The sequence below is a fragment of the Phacochoerus africanus genome, chromosome 9 (assembly GCF_016906955.1).
Source record: "Phacochoerus africanus isolate WHEZ1 chromosome 9, ROS_Pafr_v1, whole genome shotgun sequence".
Lineage (NCBI taxonomy): Eukaryota > Metazoa > Chordata > Mammalia > Artiodactyla > Suidae > Phacochoerus > Phacochoerus africanus.
This window is the reverse complement of record NC_062552.1, coordinates 30,062,536-30,086,266: the sequence shown is the minus strand read 5'-3', so window position 1 is coordinate 30,086,266 and position 23,731 is coordinate 30,062,536. Positions and strand designations below refer to the sequence as shown.

Genomic DNA, 23,731 nt, shown 5'->3' with positions numbered 1-23,731 from the left:
CAGGAACCTCCATACGGCATGGGTGCAACCCTAAAAAAACAAACAAACAAAAAAAAGATGCTGACTTGGAAGAGAATCATCAATTAGGAGATGTGTTTATTTTTCTCCAAGCAGTGCATATGGATCCTTTCACCAAGTTCATCTTGGTTTCATGAATTGTCTGAGAAACTAAATTCTGTCCCTATTAGCACCGTCCATTCAATCAATACAGTGCCCCTCCCTGCATGCTCCTGTGCAGCTATTATCCTTATACCCACTGACAGCAAATTTACAATAAATGACATCAAAAAATAAAGAAACCAATTTTGTAATTAAAAATTAAAAAAAAATAAAGGATATCTTTTGTAGGGTACAGTAAGGGAGGCGTGGCACCACACGAGCACAGACTCAGTAAGCTAAATGGATGTAATTCCATTAAACTCTTCCAAGGCAGTTAGCAAAAGAAATTTGACTTAATGCATTCCATGACTTGATTCATTCTTCTAGAATTCCAAAGAAGGAAAGGAAACAAATATTTCCTTTAGAAGCTTTGTGTCTGCCAATTAATTAAGCCAAATTAAGGTGTGAGCTGTAGAGTCAAGCCTTCCGCAGAGAGGGAAGTGTCCCAAGGTTATTCAAATAAAGTTGCCTGGGGCTACAAGCTGGAAACGGAAAGAGAAGGGAGGACCCCTGAATAACCTGAGCAGGAAAGGGACACAGAAACAGCTACATTCTCAAGGAGATCAAGGATGTGTGCTTAGCCTTCTCTGCCCTGCAAGTTCCAACCACAAAGATGACCTGAAATCCTGCTAATTTTAATAAAAAAAATAATAAATAAAAGCTATGCAATGTTCAAAAATATCTTGCAGACTTACAATGACCTAAGCTGCAAAGAGAAAAGCAGAAAAATTCCCCCAAGACTTGAAAACAAAATCCAACAACAGAAGGAAAGGGGTGAGGTAGGGGAAACGGTCCAGCAGCAGAAAGGGTGAGGCTGGGGGGGAGGAATCCATTTGCCTGGGAAGTTCTTTGCTGCTGCTTTCTCTGGTTTCTGTCTCAGATGCCTTGTTCTTGGTTTCAGACGAACATCCTTAACTGAAAGTCAAGAACCCTGGACCTACCTCTGCCTAAAGCATCTGTATTTTTCCCCCCATTTTTCTTTCTTTTTCTATTTTTTCTTTTCCTTTTCTTTTTGGTGTATTTAAGGATTTGTTTTTCTGTGTCACTGAAAACAACAGATGTGTTGAGATGTTCATACATCTCAAAATGTATTGCACTCCCCCCCACCCCAACCTCTGGCCACCACTGATCTGCTCTCAGAGTCTGTATTTCTTTTTTCTTTTCTTTCTTTCTTTTTTTTTGTCTTTTGTACTTTTTTAGGGCCACACCCACGGCATATGGAGGTTCCCAGGCTAGGGGTCAAATTAGAGCTATGGCTGCTGGCCTACACCACAGCCGCAGCAACAGGGGATCCGAGCTGCATCTGCGATCTACACCACAGCTCATGGCAACACTGGATCCTTAACCCACTGGGCGAGGCCAGAGATCAAACCTGCATCCTCATGGATCTTTGTTGGGTTCATTAACCACTGAGCCATGATGGGAACTCTGGTGTTCGTATTTCTGAGGGAGGATTTGGCCCTTAAAGGGAACCTCCATCCTCCTCCTGACTTCTTGGGTCTAGAGCACCCAGCTCAGCCCTCGACTCCCTCATCCATCAGTTTTCACTTCCTGGGTCGTCCCTTCCAGCCTCATGGGTTTGATGACATTCATGTACACCACTGAGGTCCAGACCCTAGGAAATCTCGCAGATATTTCAGACTTAACAGATCAAACTGGAAATTCAAGTTCCACCCCCAACCCTAACCGGCTTCTTTCCCAGCATTCACCTTTGCCGGCACCCGGGCAGTGACCTGGGAGAGAGCCACCACTTGGTGGGGACCTGGGGGCAAGGGTGGGTTTTAATCAGATGATCCTTCACCTCCCTGAGAAAGCATCAGAGAGTCTAAGTCGAGGACATGCAGGTGAAGGGGTTGAAATGTGCACAAAACTGGGGTCAGTGCAACGGGACAGGGACGGAGGCAGGGAGCTGGCTGTCTTTGGGGCTCTGAAGTTTGGATTTCCCATCATCGAACCCCCAACACCACACATAAATATTCTCAGGCTTGAGGGTTGTTCCACATTAACAGGTTCCTGTAAGGGCACAGGGTTATTAGCAAGACTTGCAGCCTCCCCAGTACTTTATCACAGGAGGCAAGGCTCAGTGAAAAGCATGGAAAAGTGAGGTTTGGGGTTTGTCTATGCTTTCCAAAACAATCTAAAAATAGGTTTTTCAGTATGGAGGTTCCTCAGAAAACGGAATATAGAACTACCATATGATCCAGCAATCCCACTCCTGGGCATAGATTTAGACAAAACTACAATTCAAAAAGATACACGCACTCCTGTGTTCATGGCAGCACTATTCCCAGCAGCCAAGACATGGAAACAACCTAAATGTTCGTCAACAGATGAATGGATACAGAAGCTGTGGTACATATACACAATGGAATATTACTCAGCCATGAAAAAGTGAAATATAATGCCATCTGCAGCAACATGGATGTAACTAGAGATTCTCATACTAAGGGAAATAAGTCAAAAAGAGAAAGACAAATACCATATGGTATCACTTATATGTGTAATCCAAAATATGGCCAAATGAACCTATCTACAAAACGGAAACAGACTCACGGACATGGACAACGGAATTGTGGTTGCCAAGGGGTAGGTGGAGGGAGTAGGATGGACTGGGAGTTTGGGGTTAGTAGATGCAAACTCTTACATTTAGAATGGATAAACAATGAGGTCCTGCTGTACAGCACAGGGAACCATATCCAGGCTCTTGGGATAGAACATGATGGAAGATAATATAAGAAAGGGAATATATTTATAAGTATGACTGGGTCACTTTGTTGTATAGCAGAAATTGGCACAACACTGTAAACCAAATATACTTTAATAATAAAAAGTAAAATAAAACAAAAATAGGTTTCGAAGGGGAAAGGTGGGGGAGGGATAAATTAGGAGTTTGGGATTTACGTACTTCCATACATAAAGTAGTTAATCAGCTAGGACCTACTGTATACCACAGAGAAGTCTATTCAGTATTCTGTAATAACCTATAAGAGAAAAGAATCTGAAAAAGAACAGATGGATATATGCATATGTATCCCTGAATCCCGCTGCTGTACACCTGAAACACACAACACTGTAAATCAACTTATGCTCCAATATTAAAATTAAATTGAAACATAGGTTTTGATCAATGCAATAGCTAATAACTATTGCAGGCAGGAAAACTGAGACCCAAAGTCGTTAAAATCCTTTAGGAGGGGTCATTAGAAGAAACCTCTGGCCCTAGAAATGTGATCATGAGGATTTCCTGATTCCAGCTGCTCCGGTCAGAATGCTCAGCTTTATGTGGTGGGTCCATCATCCCCAGCTATGTGATCTCGACAGGTGCCCTCCTCCTGAGAGTGAGAACCTGCCCCAGGGAACTCTGGGAAGATGAAAGGGACGGCGATGTTGACAGTGACCTTGAAAACTCTAGGTTCTGGGAGGTCCCACTGTGGCACACTGGGTTAAGAACCTGACTGCAGCAGCTTGGGTGGCCAAGGAGGCGTGGGTTCAATCCCCAGCCTGGCACAGTGGGTTAAAGGATCCAGCCTTGATGCAGCTGCAGCTCGGATTCAATCCCTGGCCCAGGAACCTCCACATGCCAAGGGTGCGTGCATAAAAATAAAAAACTCTAGGATTCAGACCCAAAATGTTGTGCAATGTCAAAACGCTCAATAGAGATCTAGATCTAATTATCTCTTCCGCTCCATGGTGGTAAAAACTCCTACATGTTCCAGTGACATGTCTCAATACACAGTAAAGTCCCAAGACATGAGAGAGAAAAGCAGGACATGTGTTTGGCTGACTTGCTCTTAGACACATCTACGTTTCCAAATGAAGAAAAAAAGCCCCACGTATACCGTTAACTACGTTTATATTCGTGATCTCCATTACAAATCCCTGTAGCCACCTCTGAGGATACATTATGAATTCAGAACAAGTAAACAGGCTGGTGCAGCCAGAGATCCTCAAGTAGCACACGTTCCTGTGCGTGGAGCCGGGTCCATGGAGGGGACCGCCCCGCCGCCGCCCTGTCACATTTTCATCATCCTCACAGCTACATCCTGTGTCAGTGTTTTTGGCTCATGGGCCGGTTGCCACGAGAAATGCCTGCCGTGCTACATATGAAATCATTCAAATAATCCTGAGTCACCACAGCTGATTTATTTTCACTCCACCTCCAGGCCAGCGTCAGAGCTGCCTTCGCGGCAACCTGCAGTAACAGTGACACACACACCCCCACATACCCCGGTGTGTAAGCTGGAAAAGGCTCAGGCTGCAGGCATGTGCGGAGGAGGGTGGCTGCACCCAAACAAGCCCACGAGAGGACCCAAGGGCAGAGTTCAAGTCCACGGACAGCAGGAAAGCAGAGAAATGTCAGCAGAGGCTGAGCAGGGATCACGTGGGACAAGAAGCCAACCGCCTCCTGCTCCAACTCTGACCATCTCCAGTCTCCAAAATGCAGACGGAGGGGGGAGGAGCCTTTACCTGCCCCCAGGAACGCTCTGGGATGTGTGTGCGGCCCCAACAACCTTGAGCCTCCAGTGCTCTTTCCTGACCTCTCATCCTGCTGTGTTCCAAATGATCCTTCCAAAGAAGAGAGGGCAAAGGCCACCCTCAGACCCCCAACCAGCCTTGACCACCAGATGCCTGCAGAGTGAGACAGGCGGGGCCCAAGTTCAGGTCGTCGTCATCCATGGACCACCCAGACCACTGCGGTAGCTGCTCTCTGAGCCCCACCCTGCCCCCCTCTGACTCACCCTGCTCGGCTTTGATTCCTCAAATCCTGCTAGGAAGATGCTCCTCACCTCCAACCAGTGTCTCCAAGAAGCAGAGAAGATAAAGTTTAGTAGTAGACACAAATTATTGCATATAGAATGGACAGACAACAAGGCCCCACTGCGCAGCACAGGGAACACTAGCCAGTCCCCTGGGATAGACCATGATGGAAAAGAATGTTTTTTAAAAGACTGTATATATGTGCATAACGAAAGCACTTTGCTGTACATGAATTAGCGCAACATTGTAAACCAACTAAATTTAAAAAGTCATTGAAAAATAATTGTTACAAAAGAAAATGAAATTTAAACACAGTGGTCTTCTGGCCCCATCTCTTTTTCCAGCTTTATCTTGAATGTCTCTCATAAACCCCCTCATCAAGCCAAACAGCTCCCAGCACTTGGCTCACTCTGCTCCACAGTCTGACATCTGTGGCCTCTCCAGCTCCCACCCGTATTTAAAGCCAATTCCATCTCAATTCCATCTCTTCCATGAAATAATTATCCCGTGACCACCCTACCTGGGAAAAAGCAAACAAACAAAAACCAAAAACCTCTCCTTTCTCTGAATTGTGCGTAAGCCACGTGTCATGTGTAAAAATCATTCATTCATTCATTCATTCAGTAAAATGCATCTGTGTGTCCTGTGCCAGGAATATGCTAGACCAGAGAAGTCAAGGTCCTGGAGGAAAGCCAAGGAAGGAGTTACATGTACGGAGTGATCACAGCAAGCAGGTCACCAAGCCACCTATTTCTGCATGTCAGTCTGTCCTCCCACCTCAGCGAGTCGTCATGGTTATTATGGCTCCACAGTAGGTAAGAAAGCTGGGTCTTGAGGAGTTGGACGGCTCGGGCAAGAGGAAGACGTTTTTCACTCTCCATGGTCCCTCTCTGTCCCATCAGACTCTGGCCGGCCACGCCCAGCCCTGTCCTTGGGATGCTGACCTCCATAACCTCTGTCACCCTTTCATGTCCTATGGGATTGGGTCCATGGAAGGCACCAGCGGTAGCTACAAGGGGGGCTGCTCACCCTGCCCCCCTCCTGATCCTCCACCCCCACCCCTGCCACCCCAGGCTCCGGTGGGGGGGGGGTCTGCTCCAGGGCTCAGCTGCACTCCTTGCCTACAGCTCTGGGGGGTCTGCTCCAGGGCTCAGCTCCTCCCACCAAGACCCAGCAAGACCCCGGCCTCTGCCGCCCCTGCAGGCCAGGAGGTTCCAGCTGAGGCTGGTGCAGCAGGCTGGCCCTGCCCACGCTTCTGGCAACAGTCCTCCCATCAAACTCCACTAGGGCGGCAGCCAGAGGCCTGGTGTCCTGCCAGAGGCCTGGAGCCAGGTCGAACCCATGTCCATCCTGCTACAGAGCCTTCTCTCTCACTCGGGCAACTGCTAAACCAGAGATCTGCACAAAGCACCCACGGTCAGAACACTCTGAGAGGCAGGATCGGAAACGGCTTTCTGAACAAGCCGCCTCATCAGGAGTCAGTCCTCAGAGGAACTGGAACTGGCCGGGAAACAGAACGAGGAGAGGCATTTAAGGGCAAAGTCGCGAGGCAGGCGGACGTGTCCTGGTACCCAAGGCAGCAATGTACGGGGCTCAGGAGGGAAGAGCGGAGGGGGAGGTTTCTGCACTCTGATGGCCACTCCTTCCTTCTGCATCCTGATCCACATGCGAGGTAAGAGGAAGGAATTCGCTAGATTCTGAGCAAATAGGCATAAATGTGCCTACTCCCTGCCTTCAACAGAGGCCCCATCACAGAAGACAACCCAAGGGTTCAGCGGGATATACCCTCCGTGATCTGGCCCTGCTGGACCCGGCCCGGCCCTCGCCCTCCAGCTGCTCTGCAAGTACCACTGTCTCCAGGGCCCCAGGTGTGGCTCCGAAGACCCACACTATGCTGGCCCGTGTGCACATCTGTCCAGCGCCTCAGCTGTGAGGTCCTGGGGGGCAGGAAGCCAGTGGCCGCAGATGGCGGGTAAGGGCTTGGCTCTGGGGGCAGCTGCCCAGGCCGGAACCCAAGACTCGGCCCCAAACACCTAACACCTTATGCAAGTTGTTTACTCCTCTGGGCCTCAGTTTCATCATCCAGAAAATGGGAATAATAACAGCATCTACCTCACAGGGTTGTTAAGTGAGTCACAGAGAATAACTCCTGTTACACAAGGAAGCCCTCAACCCCGTTAATTATTAATACATATCTGTGCATCCCTTATTTCCTGAATAAAAAAAGCTTATGTGTGGAGTTCCCTGTGGCCTTGCGGTTAAGGATCCAGTATTGTCACTGCTGTGGCGTGCGTTCAATCCCCGGCCTGGGAACTTCTGCATACCTCAGGTAGAAACCCCCCACCCCCAAAAAAGCTTACATTTGTGGAATGAATTTTCCTACTATTTGATTTTGTTCCACATAGATACCAAATTCTACTTAGCCTTTGTTAAATCATGACAGGAAGACTCTCAACTCTAAATACGTGCTTATATTACAGTCGGTTAACAGGGCCTTTTCTGTAAAGGAACTCAGCTTCTTGCCACTGTCACTGGCCTGGTCACTGAGTCATTCTCTGGCTTCTAGCAAATTCCATGTGCATCTGCCACACAGTTACTCCACAGAAGGGCAGGTCTGTCTGAATAATTTACAGGGCCGCATTATCACAGCAAACCTAGTCAGTACCCTGTGATAAGCCACAAGGGAAAAGAATACGAAAAAGAATACACATATGTATCACTGAGTCACTCTGCTGTACAGCAGAAATTAATACAACTTTGTAAATCAACTCTACTTCAGTAAAATTTTAAAAAGAACACACATTCCCCAATCCTTGTCTATGGATTAGGGTTGCTAAATTTAGTGACTACAAACACAGGATGCCCCAAATGAATCTGTCCACACAACGGAGACAGACTCACAGACATGGAGAACAGACTTGTGGTTGCCAAGGCAGAGAGGGAAAGGGAGTGGGATGGGTGGGAGTTTGGGGTTAGTAGATGCAAACTATGACATTTAGGATGAATAAAGCAATGAGGTCCTGCTGTACAGCAGTGGGAACCATATTCAGTCTCCAGGGATAAAACTGCGGTGGCAAAGCATATAAAAAAGAAGGGATATACACATCTATGTATAACTGAGTCCCTTTGCTGTACAGCAGAGATTGGCCCAACTTTGTAAATCAACAATATTTTAACAACGACAACAACAAAACACAGGATGGCTGGTTAAAACTGAACTTCAGATAAGCCATGAATAGGGAGGGGATTCTTTTTTCATAAGTCTAACCCATATAATATTTAGGATACATTTATACTAAAAAAAAAAATCACCCATTTTTTTATCTGACATTCGAATGGAATTGATTGTTCTGTATTTTATCAAACAAACAACAAAAATAATGGGCTGGCTCCCACAGCACAGGAGTGACTCACTCGAAGGGAAACTTTTTTTTAATACTAAAGCACTATGAGAGTACTGCAGTCAGAAAATGCTTTTTTAAAAGTTTTAAAATGTCAGTTTCTAAGCTGCAGATCCCTAAGTGTCACGGCCTGGGCAAAGGTCCCTGCCAAGGAGCCCCAACTAAGACAGAAGAGCAAAGCGCACAGGAAGCACGAAGGAGCCACGCCTCCTGCTACCGTCCGCCTCCAGCAGATGCAGACAAAGGAAGGGAGATGCAGATAAAGGAAGGGAGCTTTACCTGCCCCAAGAAGGATCCTGGGAAGATATTTACTGCCACAGGCAACAGAAAGCCCCCAGCCCCACTGCCACTTTGCTGTTACCTCTGTTCTCATCACTCCAGCCCTCAGCTTAACTCTGGACCCTGCTCTTCTGGGCCAGGATTCACCAGTTTTTCACCCCCTGCCCCCGGGAACCAGAGCTGGCCTCTTGGACACCTGCCCCAGCGCTTCCTCTGAAACCACACGCCTGGATGGCACTCTGTGAGTTCACCACCAAGCGTTGGGGACACCAAGAGAAAAACCTGAGTATTTCAAGTTCATCACATTTTTTTTTTCAACCTTTTTTGGCCACCCCCAAGGCATGCAGAAGTTCCCAGGTCAGGAGTGGAACCCGCGTCACAGCAGCAAGCTGAGCCTCAGCCGTGACAACGCCAGATCCTTAACCCACTGAGCCACCAGGAACCCCCATCTGATCACTTCTTAAGACCAAAGGAAGGACGGTGGCATTCGACAACGTATTCTCCCAGAAGACAGTTCTCTACTTACAGGCCTCCTGGCGGGCGCGCCTTGGACGGAGTGGTAGAATTCTGGCTGCACGCGGCTGTTCTTCTTGAGTCTTCGCTTCCTCACTGAAACCTCCTGCTCGCTCTGGTGGTGAACCTCCACCACCGGCTTGGCCTCCTCCAGCCGGGCAGCTGCTGCCGCTGCCGCCCGTCTCCGAAGGTGCCGAGGGCTGGCTCGGAAGCCCTGCAGAAACAAAGAGAACAAATGCAGCTGGGTCCTAAGTTTGCTGGGAAAGTCTCTGGGGCCAGGGGAACGGAGAGCCCCAAAGTCCCCTGCTCTGGGAGCGAGTCTGCCAACACGTGAGCTCAGTGTGTAGCAAGGCCTGCGTGTCCTGGAAAACACCTCGAGTTCTGGGGGTCAGAGCTATTCCACAGCAAGAGCGGTTACTAGATGCAAACTATTAAATCTGGGATAGGAGCTTCCTTCATGGCTCAGCGGAAATGAATCTGACTAGCATCCGTGAAGACCCAGGTTCAATCCCTGGCCTCGCTCAGTGGGTTAAGGATCCCGCATTGCCGTGAACTGTAGGTTGCAGATGTAGCTCAGATCCTGTGTTGCTGTGGTTGTGGTGTAGGCCAGCAGCTACAGCTCCGATACAACCCTTAGCCTGGGAACCTCCACATGCCGCAGGTACAGCCCTAAAGACCAAAAAAAAAAAAAAAAAAAAAAAAAAAACGGAATGGATAAGCAAGGAGGTCCTGTTGTACAGCACAGGGAACTCTATCAAGTCTCTTGGGATAGATCATCATGGAAGGTAATATAAGAAAGGGAAGGTATGACTAGGCCACTTTGCTATACAGCAAAAAATGGCACAACACTGCAAATCAACTATACTTTGATTTTTTTTTAATATAAAAAAAGGGAGGTGGGCACATTGCTTTACTTGTGTGCATATAAGTCCGACTAAGTAGGAAGAAGGGGCTCCTTGCGGGTGTGAAGATGGTTTGGGGATGGGACCCAGCATCACCCCAGGGAAGGGCCACTCCGCATTCCTGGAAAGTGCACCGCAGGAAGGAAGGCAGGATGCAAGGCATCGCCGTGAAAAACCGTAAGTGAAGATCTAAGACCAATGGAGGACCAGCAGACACATGGAAAAATGCTCAACATCACTAATTATTAGAGAAACGCTAATCAAAACTACAGTGAGGTAATACCTCACATCAGTCAGAATAGCCAGCATCAAAAAGTCTACAAATAACAAATGCTGGAGAGGATGTGGAGAAAAGGGAACCCTCCTACACTGCTGGTGAGAATGTAAATTGGTACAACCACTATGGAAAACAGTAGGGGGCTTCCTCAGAAAACTAAATAGAGAACCACCATATGATCCAGCAATCCCACTCCTGGGCATGTATCTGGACAAAACCTCCATTGAAAAAGATACATGTACCCCTATGTTCACTGCAACACTATTCACAAGAGCCAAACATGAAAACAACCCAAATGTCCATTGACAGATAAATGGATTAAGAAGACGTGGTACATATACCAAAAGGAATACTACACAGCCATAAAAAAGAACAACATAATGCCATCTGCAGCAGCATGGATGGAACACACACACACAAACGCACACTCTCAACGTGCTCAGACACACACACACTCTGAGGCCCAGGCGAGGGCAGAGCAGGGGTGGGGGGTTCAGTCACCGATTCCACAGCCCTGTCTCCCTTCTAGCTCAGAAGAGTGTGTGCTGGCGGAATGAAAAGAGTATCTGATGAGACACTAGCATCTGTCCTGGGGGTGAGCTGAGTGTAATTCTTTGCTCAGAATTCACATTCTCCTTCCTTTATGCTCTTAGAAGTTATAAGCAAGCACATTCTACTTAAATCCCATTACTAACAACAGTCCTTGATGGCCTACGAATTCTAGAAACACTTAGGAAAACACAAAACTCGCTCAAGTGACCAAAACAAAAAACTAAAATGTGTTGGTGCAGTGATTCTGGAGAACAACCACACAGTAAATCCACACTCCTGAGAAAGGTTACCTAGGAGACCCAGGAAGATATTCCAGCCTTGCTTGTAACAAAAACCAGAAACCTTTTAAATCAGTCTTTCCTAAACTTCACATTTTTTTTAAAGATCTGAGCACCATTATGGAGATGTGTGTACTATTTGAAAATACCTTCTTATGAGAACTGCAGTGCAGACCCCAGACAGCAGCCAGACTACCTAGGTTCACAGACTGTCATTCACTTCTTAGTCGTGTGATCTGGAATAGTTATTTAACCATTTCCTCATCTGTAAAATGGAGATTCAAGGTAGCATTTAATAGTGCTCCTGCTGTGGCTCAGTGGGTTAAGAATCCGACTGCAATGGCTCCGGCCGCCTAGTGCAGTGGGTTAAAGGATCAGGCATTGCTATAGCTGCAGCTCAGATTCAATCCCTGGCCTTGGAACTTCCATACCTGCAGGTATGGCCATTAAAAAAAAAAAAAAAAAAAAAAAAGTAGTACTCAATTCCTAGAGTTGTGGAGAAGAATAAATGAGTGGATTATGTAATGTATTTAGAAGTATGTCTGGCACAGACTGCTATATGCGTAGGCTACGATTTTTTAGGTATACCGCTTGTGTGAATAAAAGATATTCTTAAAGACAAAAACGTGTTAATAATCAGTTGTAGAGAGGAAAGTGAATCACACTGCAGGTGGGCCCTGCTGACAGACACACTTGAGCTCCCAACCACCCTGACCATCAGGAGAGAGCTCTTTGCTCCAAACGTCCCAGGCACTGGCTGTCCTGCAGGGGGGGTCAGCCTACATGGACTGGAAAACAGCTCTCCCACTAACTAGGTGTCCACCTTCTCCGAGCCTCAGATTCTGCACCTGCCAAAGGCATACAATACCACCTCTCTCATAGTTACATGGTATTTAGATGAGACAGTCCACATCTGCCTCTTAGAGCCGTACACAGATTACAGCAGGTTGTCAACACAAGATCATTGCCATTTCACTTCCTGGACGCTGCAGCAACAACTCACGTGCCAGCAGTTCAGAGCTATGACGACAAACACTGCAAACAGCAGGGAGTCATCGCTGACCAGGAATCTTTTTTTCATCTCCTTAAACCACTGCACTGATTTATGAGTTTGTGGTTTATCAAGCTTGCTTGTTCTAAATATTACAGAAGATAAATCACGACTTTAACAGAAGGAAATGTTCTTTTAAAACAGTAGGTGGTGCTCTAAGCTCTCCCAGGATTTGATGGCGCCGGGCTATAAAGTCCATTTCTTGCTCGCTGCATCTGATCTTGTCGGGATGCCCTTCAACCAGCCCTTCAACCAGCAGGTGACGGGCACTTGGCAGGCTCTTTTCGTGGACGTCTGCCATTTTTAGGCCACCTTGATTCATTAGCACCTTTTGGGTAATAACTTAGATGCACGGTCTTGATACACCACTAAGTCAGGGGCCCCATGGCCCCCTCGAGACCTTGCCTCTTAATAACCTGGTACGTTCCTGGCGAGGCACACGAGGCTCAACCAACTGCAGCCTCTCTGCCTGGACACTGACTACTCAACAGAGGGATCTAAAGACTGAAAACTGCAGTAGGAATTCATCGGTCTGGCGGCCGCCCCAAAGGCCTTCTGAGGCTGCCCACTTCTGTCTCTTCCAACCAGACACACAGTCTTGACCATGAGTTCTACCGCACATGTGTCATAAATGCTCTTTTGTTTGCCATCAGAGTCAGACTCCGTGGGCTTCAAACAAAACCCCCAGGGCACGCTCTTCCTGTTAGGCTTTCATGTGTTAGCTACTTCCTTTCTTTCTTTCTCTTTGTCTAATTTTAGGTCTGGACTCACGGCATATGGAGGTTCCCAGGCTAGGGGTCTAATTGGAGCTGTAACCACCAGCCTACACCACAGCCACAGTAATGCAGGATCTGAGCCGCGTCTGCAACCTACACCACAGCTCACGGCAACGCCAGATCCCACTGAGTGAGGCCAGGGATGGAACCCGAAAACCTCATGGTTCCTAGTCAGATTTGTTTCCACTGCGCCACGATGGGAACTCCTTTTATTTATTTATGTCTTTTAGGGCCACACCCGAGGCATAACGTGTTCGTTACTTTCTTCACACGTCGAATACTCAGACTTAAGCAGGCTGTTTGTGCAAAAAGGGGAGAAGGTATTAATAGCAATAATTTACTAAAGACCACGCAAGTGCTAAGCCCTTTACAGCCACTTCATAGACCAGCAAACCAAGGCTTGTCAGGATTAAGGAATCTACCCAAGAACTCGCAATTTAAAAAGCTCAGGTCTTCATGACTCCAAACCGGTGTCCTTACCGCTTTGTTCTTAGGTCTCTAGTGAGATTACAAGGCAGTAATGTACTCAGAGCTGATCGGCATATACTCACTGGCCTGGGCACCACGGAGATGCTCAGGAAGCTATGCTGACTGATTAAAACAAGAAGCGGGAGTTCCCGTTGTGGCTCAGCAAATTAAGAACCCGACTAGTATTCATGAGGATGCAGGTTTGATCCCCGGCCTTGCTCAATGGGTTAATGATCCCGAGTTGCTGTGGCTGTGGTGTAGGCCAGCAGCTGCAGCTCCAATTCGCCCCCCAGCCTAGGAACTTCCATATACTGTGGATGTGGCCCTAAAAAGAAAAAAAAAAAATCTACAAAGGTGTTAGATACGTGAGGCAGAAATTGAAAAGGTGAACATTTTCAGATAAGAATTAGTGTTATATAAGACCAAAATTGAGATGATGCATCTGAACAAATGGAAAATCGGTGAATCATCCAGCATTATTTATATGGAGTTGCTTTTGCGTTATGGCTGTACCTGAAAAACCGGGGTTTATCGGAAGGCAAGATGCAGATCTACCATTCAAATGTGAAACTCAACAAGCTGATGTTTATAAAGCATATAATTCCCCATAAAAACACTATGATTCTCCTCAACCAAGGCTAGAAATAGGAGTTCCCATCGAGGCTCTGAGGAAACGAATCTGTAGCATCTATGAGGATGCAGGTTTGATCCCTGGCCTCTCTCAGTGGGTTAAGGATTCAGTGTTGCCGTGAGCTGTGGTATAGGTGGCAGACGTGGCTCAGATCTGACGTTGCTATGGCTGTGGTGTAGACCAGCGGCTACAGCTCCATTCAACCCCTAGCCTGGGAACCTCCATATGCCTCGGGTGCAGCCCTAAGAAGAAAAAAAAAAAAAAGGCTAGAAATAAAGTATAGAGCATCTTGGATCCACAGATAAAATTCAAGGGAGACAGCGTGAACAATCTATCAACTGGGGGAAAATTCATGTCTTTATTTGCACTAAATTCTGATAAAACTTTAGCATATCCCTCAGTCATGAAAGTGGCCATAAACCTGGACTTATAAGCAGATCTGTGACTTCTGCCATAGATATTTAAATGTTGATATTTATTTATTTTTTATTTTTATTTTATTTTAGTTTTTTGTCTTTCGACTTTTTAGGGCTGCACCTGTGGCATATGGATGCTCCCAGGTCAAGGGTCAAATCAAAGCTACAGCTGCCAGCCTACACCACAGCCACAGAAATGCGGGATCCGAGCTGCATCAATGACCTACACCACAGCTCATGGCAACGTGAGATCCTTAACCCACTGAGCAAGGCCAGGGATTGAACCTGCATCCTCATGGATACTAGTTGGGTTCATTTCTGCTAAGCCACGATGGGAACTCTGAATGCTGATATTTAAATACTAAATTATAGCGGCTGCACATACCTTGAAGTATCATTTATGTTCATTCACTGTTACTTCAAAATCTCAGTAGTTAGTAAATCTGCTACTAGATTTTGTTATTTTATGCATTAATAAAGAAGTACACATACTGTACTGTCAAAAATGGTTTTTTATTGACGTATAGTTGATTTATAATATTGTGTTAGTTTCAGGTGTATAGCAAAGTTAATTCAGTTGTACATACATACATATTCTTTTCCTTATAGTTTATTACAAGGTATTGAATATAGTTCTTTGTGCCATACAGTAAATCCTTGTTGATAATCTATTTTATACACGGTGGTGTGAGTTAGTGTGTAATTAATCTCAAACTCCCAATTCATTCCTCTCCTGCCCCTCCCTTTGTTAACCATAAGTCTGTTTTCTGGGTCTGTGAGTCTGTTTCTTTTTTATAAATAAGTTCATTTGTATTGTTTTTTTTAGATTCCACGTATGAGTGATATTATATGATGTTTGTCTTTCACTGGCTAACATTACTTAGTATGATAATCTCTAGTTCTATCCGTGTTGCTGCAAATGGCATTTTTCGTTCTTTTTACGGCTGGGTAATATTCCACTGTCTTCTTTATCCATTGCTCTGTCGACAGACACTTAGGTTGCTTCTACATCTTGGCTATTGTGAACAGTGCCACTATGGACACTCGGGTGCGTGTATCTTTTCAAATTAAGAGCTTCTATCTCTTCCAGATATATGTCCAGGAGTGAGACTGCAGGATGATACGGTAGCTCTATTTTTAGTTTTTTTTTCTCCTTTTTTGGCACCTTCTTAGCATATGGAAATTCTCAACCTGGGGATCAGATCCAAGCCAGAGCTCAAACCTACACCACAGCTCCAGCAACGCTGGCTCCTTAACCCTCTGCACCTGGCTGGGGATAAAACCAGCACCTCCAGAGAGACAAGCTGGATCATTAACCCACTGTGCGACAGTGGGAACTCCTATTTTTAGCTTTTTGAGCAACCTCCATACCATTTTCCATTGTGGTTGTACCAAGGGTTCCCTTTTCTCCACACCTTCTCTGGCATTTATTGTTCATAGACTTTTTTTTTTTTTTTTTGGTCTGTACCCACAGCATGTGGAAGTTCTGGGCCAGGGATCAAACCCAGCCACAGCATCAGCCTGAATTGCAACAGCGACAATAACAGACATTTTAATGATACCATTTTGACTAGTGTGTGGTGATCACCTCATTGTAGCTTTGATTTGCATGTCTCATAATTAACGATGTTAAATTACCTTTTCATGGGCCTGCTGACCATCTGCATGTCTTCTCTGAAGTCTTCTGCTCACTTTTTGACTGGGCTATTGGTTTTTTGTCACTAAGCTGTATGAGCTGTTTGTATATTTTGGAAATTAAGCCCCTGTCAGTCACATTATTTGCAAATATTTTCTTCCAGTCCATAGGTTGTAGGTTGTCTTTTCATTTTGCTGATGGTTTCCTGTGCTGTACAAAAGCTTCTAAGTTTGATTTGGTCCCATTTTTCACTTTTGCTTTTATTTCTATTGGCTTGGGAGACTGACCTAAGGAAACACCAGTACCTCTTATTTGCCTTCAAAGCAAATAATTCCCTGACAAAAAGGGGTAACAGGCTACGGGTCAAATAAGAGCTTCAGCTGCTGGCCTACACCATAGCCACAGCAACCCCAGATCCTTAACCCACTGAGTGGGGCCAGGGGTTGAACTGCATCCTCAGGGATAATAGCTGGGCTCGTTATCGCTGATCCACAACTGGGAACTCCCCCAAAAGTCCATTTTTCATGTTTGCAAACTCTAAGAAATAGCACACTTATTTCAGACAAGGTTTCACCGGTTAGTAATATAATTTAGTATGTACTGATACTGTATCACCTGGTTATTAGTCCTGCTGATCAGAAGCTCTGACTAGCAAAGAGCCTTGATGTTTATTCAAACTGCAAATGAATTACAACGTCAATGCAGTTTTGTAAAGAGAAGTCTTATAAAATCCCTTCCTGATGTCAATTATTCCCTTTCCGACACAGCCCCCTCCTCCCCCCGCTGCCAGGGGAGTGTGCTCTGTACCACGGCCCCCACTTCTCACGTCATGGGTCCTGGTACCTGGGCAGAGCGCCTCCCTCCAGAGTCTGACCGGGCAACACCAAAAGCCTGGGCCACTTAGCACAGAATTTGAAACTGAGGGGAAAAAAAAAAATCCTTCTGTTGTTCTCAAACTTTACTATGCATATGCAGTGCCCAGGATTCTTATTAAAATGCAAAGCATGGGGCCTGAGACTCTGCATTTCTAGCAAGCTCCCAGGGAATCCCAGTGTTGCTGGTCTGCAGACCAAACAAGGATGCAGAAGGCCTGATGGAGGCCGTGTGGCCCTCACGCAGGCGGGGTAGGGGATGGGGCCAGGGGAGGGGGGAAAATCAGCTGACATCGAAGTGAGAGGCAGCAGCAGCTGGTGGAATAAACCCGAGTCACACCTTTGCCATGTCCACATCCCACCCCGAGCCACATCTCAGTGAAGCCAGACCTTGGGATGGGTTTTTCCCTTCAATTCCATGAAATGACACATACGCCCTTAGACCACGCCCTAAAATCTTGTAGGTCTCTGATGCTGTCCCCAGAGGAGCTGGGACATGTCCTCCGTGGAGGCGGGGGTGGGAAGGGGAGTAAGGGGAGATGTTGAGGTTGAAACAACTTGAGACGCAGCATCATTTCCTGCAGGTAGCTTGGAGCATTTCTTAATTATAACCATCAGGTTCACCCACGGGGCTCCCAGCGTCTACCCGGTAAACCAAGCCTAGTCTCCCTCCCAGCCGTCCCTCAAACCCGTCATACGGAGTTTGTTTTCTCCCAACCCTACATAAAATCTGGGGTAGATCCTATCATTTTTCTGGTGGTTTTCAGATAATTAAAAACTCCTCCAGCCACTTCTAATGACAAAACAGTGCCATTCCAATGAGGTCATACCACTCCCCCAGCTTCCTCCTGAACAGGGTTTAAAGTGACTGCAGGCTTCTCCACAGAAAAACCGCATGTGCCCTTCCCCCGACAATTCTGTTTCCCCCTGCAGCCCCCCTGCTCTGTCCACTACGAGGGCAGCCAGCCGGCCAGCCTCTAGTCCTTTGGAACTGTCACATGCGGTCTGGCACACACCTTGGCACATGATCTCTGAGGCCACAGTCAAGCTTCCTAATGATCTCCTAAAGTGGTTCACTAAGGGCAGGAGGGCTTAAAGCAAGACTCTCGCGGGGCACCACTGAGAAATTTTCCAGTCTCAGAGCTCCTGCTGTGACACAGTGGGCTAGGATCTGACTGCAGCGGCTTGGGTCACTGCAGAGGCATGGGTTCAATCCCCAGCTCGGCGCAGTGAGTTAAAGGATGCAGCACTGCCATTAAAAAAAAAAAAAAAAAAGGAGGAAGAAAGGAGGAAAGAAAGACATTTTCCAGCCTCCAACCCTGAGCCATCCCATAAGGTAGCCACTTGCCCCATGTGGCTATTTGCATTTAAATTTTAAGCTTTACATATTTTTTTCATTGAAGTACTATTGATTTACAATGCCATATTAGTTTTTGGTATATAGCCCGTGATTCAGTTATACATATATATTCTTTTTCAGAAAAAATTATACGAATGAACTTAGTTACGTAACAGAAACAGACCCACAGACATAGAAAACAAACTGATAGTTGCCAAAGGTGAAAGGGGGGGATAAATTAGGCATTTGGGATTAACGAATACACACTACTACATATCAAACAGACAACACAGAGCTACTTTATAGCACAGATAAGTATATTTAATATCTTATAATAACCTTTTAGGGAAAAAAACTGAAAAAAATATTCTTTGCATATATATATATATATATATATATATATATATATGCATTTAAAATTTTATTTTTATGGCTGCACCCAGGCCGTATGGAAGTTCCTGGGCCAGGGATTGAATTCTAGCTGCAGCTACAACCCACAGCACAGCAACACTGGATCCTTTAACCCATTGTGCAGAGCCGGGAATCAAACACACGCCTCTGTAGTGACCCAAGCTATACATGCACTTAAATTTTAATTTAATTTAATTTAGAGTTAAAATTAAACTAAACATTGAGTCCCTGGGGTATGCCAGCCACATTCCAAATGTTCAGTGCCACGTGTGGCATGTGGCATGATGCAGGTAAATGTTTCCATTGTCTCAGAAAGTTCTACTCAACAGCTCTGGTCTAGCCTCTCAACACTAGACACTCAGCCTTTACCCACAGAGCTTAAATTAGGTGGTGGGCAACTCTGAATGTCAGTGCGGGCTAATTGCTGCAGCAAGCCGCACCCAGATCTCTGCACCTCAGCACAAAACAAGCTGAAGTGTGGCTCACAGCACAGTGACACAGGACCTGCGCGTGCGATGGGGGCTCTGCTGCACAGTCGTTCAGGGCACAGGCACCTTCCACCTTGCAGCTCATGAAGCACCCAGCGCCTTCCCAGTTTATGCCTATTTATTTATTTATTTTTGTCTTTTTAGCTATTTCTTGGGCCGCTCCTGCGGCATATGGAGGTTCCCAGGCTAGGGGCCTAATCGGAGCTGTAGCCACCGGCCTACGCCAGAGCCACAGCAATGCGGGATCCAAGCCGCATCTGCAACCTACACCACAGCTCTTGGCAATGCCGGTTCGTTAACCCACTGAGCAAGGGCAGGGACCGAACCCGCAACCTCATGGTTCCTAGTCGGATTCGTTAACCACTGCGCCACGACAGGAACTCCAGTTTATGCCAATTTAAAGAGAAGGTGCTGGGACTGGGTGTGGACGGTGTCCATGGGCCAGGCCTGCAAACAGTGCCCATCACCTCTCGCAGTTTGGTAACCAGAACCCAGTTACGTGGCCATCACTGACCTGCAAGGGACGCTGGAAAACGTGGTCAGGCCACATGCCCAGGAGAAGAGGCCACGTGCCCCGACAGCAGGCTCAACCCCAGAGCTGGTCCCCAAACCAGGTGCACAGCCACGCACCTCCTTTTTGAGTCCTCTGCTTCTCCTCCTCACCAACCACAACTCAGACAAACTAACACCAAGAGCTCCTGCACACACCTTGTTTCAGAGCCAGACTTAACGTGAGCCCCATTTATCTCAGGCTTTCCCAACATTGTCCAGTTGGTTAATTACATGCAACTCTAACTCTTTACAGTTGCATAAATCATAATTTCTAATTACAAAGCATTTCTCATGTGCCAAATTCTGTGCATGCATTATTTCATCGTTTCTTGTAGTATTTTTAGGGAGTGAGTACTATTTTAGTGCCATTTTGTAGATGTAAAAAAGAGACATTTACAAGTTTGCCTAAGACGTAGCCCGTCTTTTCTCTAGGATTGAAACTCAGGCAGCCAAACCTCAGTTCTCCATCAGGGGGTCAGCAAACTGTGGCCCTCAGGCCAAATCTGACCCACTATCTATCTCTGCAAAGTTGGAATACAGCCATGCCCATTCATGCTCATTGCCCACGGCTACTTCTGTGCTAGAAAGGAGCACGGCTGAGTAACTGCATCAGAGTTCACACACGCTGCAAAGTTAAAAAAAAAATTTTTTTTAATTTTATTGGAGTATATTTGACTTAGAATGTCGTGTGTTGTGGAGTATATTTGACTCACAGGTGTACGGCAAAGTGATTCCATTATACACATACACGTATCCAGTCTTCTTCGGATTCTTTCCCCATACAGGTTGTTACAGAATATTGAGTAGAATTCCCTGTGCTATATGTCAGGTCCTTGTTGATTATTTTATATACAGTAGGGTGTGTATGTTAATCACAGACTCTTAATTTATCCCTCCCCCCACAACCTGTTCCCTTTGGTAGCTGTAAATGTGGTTTCTAAATCTTTGAATCTGTTTGTTTCGTAAGTTCCTTTGTATCTTTTTTTTATTAGATTCGACAGGTTAGGAGTTCCTGTTGCGGCTCAGGGGAAACGAATCCAACTAGGAACCATGAGGTTGAGGGTTTGATCCCTGGTCTCATTCAGTGGGTTAAGGATCTGGCGTTGCTGTGAGGTGTGGTGTAGGTTGCAGACACGGCTCGGATCTGGCATTGCTGTGGCTGTGGTGTAGGCCAGCAGCTGTAGCTCTGATTAGACCCCTATCCTGGGAACCTCCATATGCTGCAGGTGCTGCCCTAAAAAGACAAAAGACAAAAAAATAAAAAATAAAAAAAAATTCCATGTGTTAGTGAGCTCACATGATAATTGGTATATATCCAGAGAAAACTATAATTCGAAAAGATACATGCACCCCAATGTTCACTACAGCACTGTTTACAATAGCCAAGACATGGAAACAACCTAAATGCCCATTAACAGAGGAGGGGTAAAGAAGATATGGTACATGTATGCAGTGGAATATTACTCAGACATAAAAAAGAATGAAATAATGCCATTTGCAATAACATGAATAGACATATAGAGATAATTATAGTGAAGTCTTTAAACAGGGAAATCTTTTTTTTTTTTTTTTGTCTTTTTAGGCCTGCACCTGTGGCATATGGAGATTCCCAGGCTAGGGGTCCAATTGGAGCTGTAGTTGCTGGTCTACGCCAGAGCCAGAGCCATGCCAGACCCCAGCCACATCTGTGACCTACACCACAGCTCACAGTAACACCAGATCCTCAACCCACTGAGCAAGGCCAGGGATTGAACCCTCAACCTCATGGTTCCTAGTCGGATTCATTTCCGCTGCGCCACAACAGGAACTCCTTCTTCTTTTTTTTTTTTTTTTTTGGTCTTTTTAAAGGCTGCACCCGGAGGTTCCCAGGCTAGGGGTCAAATCAGAGTTACAGCTGCTGGCCTACACCACAACCACAGTAACACCAAATCCGAGCCGAGTCTGCGACCTACACCACAGCTCAAGGCAACGCCAGATCCTTAACCCACTGAATGAGGCCAGGGATTGAACCTAGTCAGATTTGTTTCCACTGCGCTACGATGGGAACTCCAAACAGAGGAAAATCTTTAATACAAAATCCTTCCCGGGAGTTCTTGCCGTGGCTCACAGAAAACAAATCTGACAAGTATCCATGAGGACACAGGTTCGATCCTAGGCCTCGCGCAGTTGGGTCAAGGATCCAGCATTGCTGTGAGCTATGGTGTCAGTCAAAGACGTGGCTTGGATCTGGCGTTGCTGTGGATGTGGTGGAGGCCAGCGGCTACAGCTCCAATTCAACCCCTTCCTAGCCTGGGAACCTCCATATGCCACGGGTATGGCCCTAAAAAGACAAAGAAAGGAAGGAAGGAAGGAAAATCCTTTCCAATCCCCAGTTGGAGTATCCTATAGGGCGCTGCAGTATCCTATGGGGCCCTGAGCACTCTGATTCCATCACACTGAAAAGGAATTTTGACTCAGTGTTCTGGTCAGCTGATCTGTGCTCTGCACTGGCAACTGGGCCTGTGAGATACACAGGTCAGTCCACTACCCCTCTGGCAGCCTCGTCTGCTCCATCTGTTTGTGGTTTCACAGGCAGATTAAACAACATCTGTCGGGCGGTTTCATGAAACACAGAGATGATACTATCAAGGATGCACCTGCATTACTTTCTAAAAGTGCATTATGTCTGTTCCCTTTATGTTTGGACTGTAACTACCAAGTGAAAGGTTTGCACAAGCTGATCAACCCGATGGCTTTGGAACGAATGGTTTCACCCCTCCCACCTCCTGCTCCAGTTTTTAGAGAGAAAGCCATTAGCACAGAGGACAGTGAATCTTATGGTCAGTGGCTGTTCAGTAAGGCAAGGCCTATTGTGTTGAAATGAGCCTATCTACTCTATTTTTTCTTAGATGGAATTCATCAGCATTTTTTTTTCACCAAGATGAGCCATAAAAAGAATATAAATATGCTTGGTTTTTACAAGACTCAGAGCATGGAACCCACACTGCGTTCACATTCAATCAAGTTAATAGTAGGGTGGAAACTGCATCTACTTGGGCAAAACTAGAACAAGGACATCTTAGCGGGTGCTGGAGGGCACCACCTGAGCCCCACCTTCAGGAGGCTTTTGGCTGAACCCCTGTGTGGGAATTACTCAGCGAAAGCCAGGTGCCTGGCCCTCGCCACACCCTGTCCCCCAGGGCCAGCGCTGCTCAGCGGAAAGGGGGGGTGCTGGCCTCAGCGAGGAGTAAATCTGAAGGGCCTCTCAGCTCCAGAACTTCCCTGGGATCAGCCAGGCCTCTGCTGCATATGCATCACACTCCTTCTCTTGCTGGGCTGCTCCCCCTCCCCCATCAGTCCCCTGCACCCAGTCTCCATCTCAAAGTCAATTTCCCTGGGAAGCTGACCAAACAACAAACAGGAAGTCTGATTTCTTACACGGTGCCATCAATAACTGATGTGCTACATTTAACATCCAATGACAGCAATAAAGAGCTTCTCAGGACAGCAAATCCATCAGTACCAAAAATGACAGTAAGAGCAAAACCCTGGGTGGTGCACACAGCAACACAGGGAGCATCAAGCTGGAGAAGCGGCAGCTGTCTGGGAAGGGAGGCGGGGTAGACTGAGATCTGGAGGGAAGGCGAGCTCCAAGGAGGGTGAGAGGATGGCGAGAGGATGGCTGCCTGCGAAGCAATCGCCTCGGTGGAATCAGCTCTCCCGCAGGCAGAGCTGCCGGCACAGACAGTCATGCGCAGTAACAGCTCTATAAATAGCAAAACCCCCAGCCAATCCCAGCCCAGGCTCTGTAATTACAGAGCCAAGGGTCTCACAGATGAAGACTGGAAGCCTGTGCACAGTCTGCTTGCAGGCAGCCTTTTCGGAGCCACCCACTTGCAGACAGTAACCAGCCCCTGTGTCCACAAAATAAGCAGAGTCACCATTCACAACAGGAATGTGCCTGTCCCAATCAGTGTTCTGTAATCACCTATA

General features: G+C 46.6%; 1 protein-coding gene across 8 annotated transcripts in view; it reads right to left on the bottom strand.

Moving 5' to 3' along the window:
• DST (dystonin) overlaps positions 1–23,731 on the bottom strand; it is a 496,303-nt gene that overhangs the window by 431,058 nt on the left and 41,514 nt on the right. For all 8 annotated transcript variants that reach the window (XM_047794747.1, XM_047794750.1, XM_047794749.1 and 5 more), the window contains exon 3: positions 9,124–9,324. In XM_047794747.1, coding sequence (XP_047650703.1) covers positions 9,124–9,324 — 201 coding nt within the window. The remainder of the gene's footprint in view (positions 1–9,123; positions 9,325–23,731) is intronic.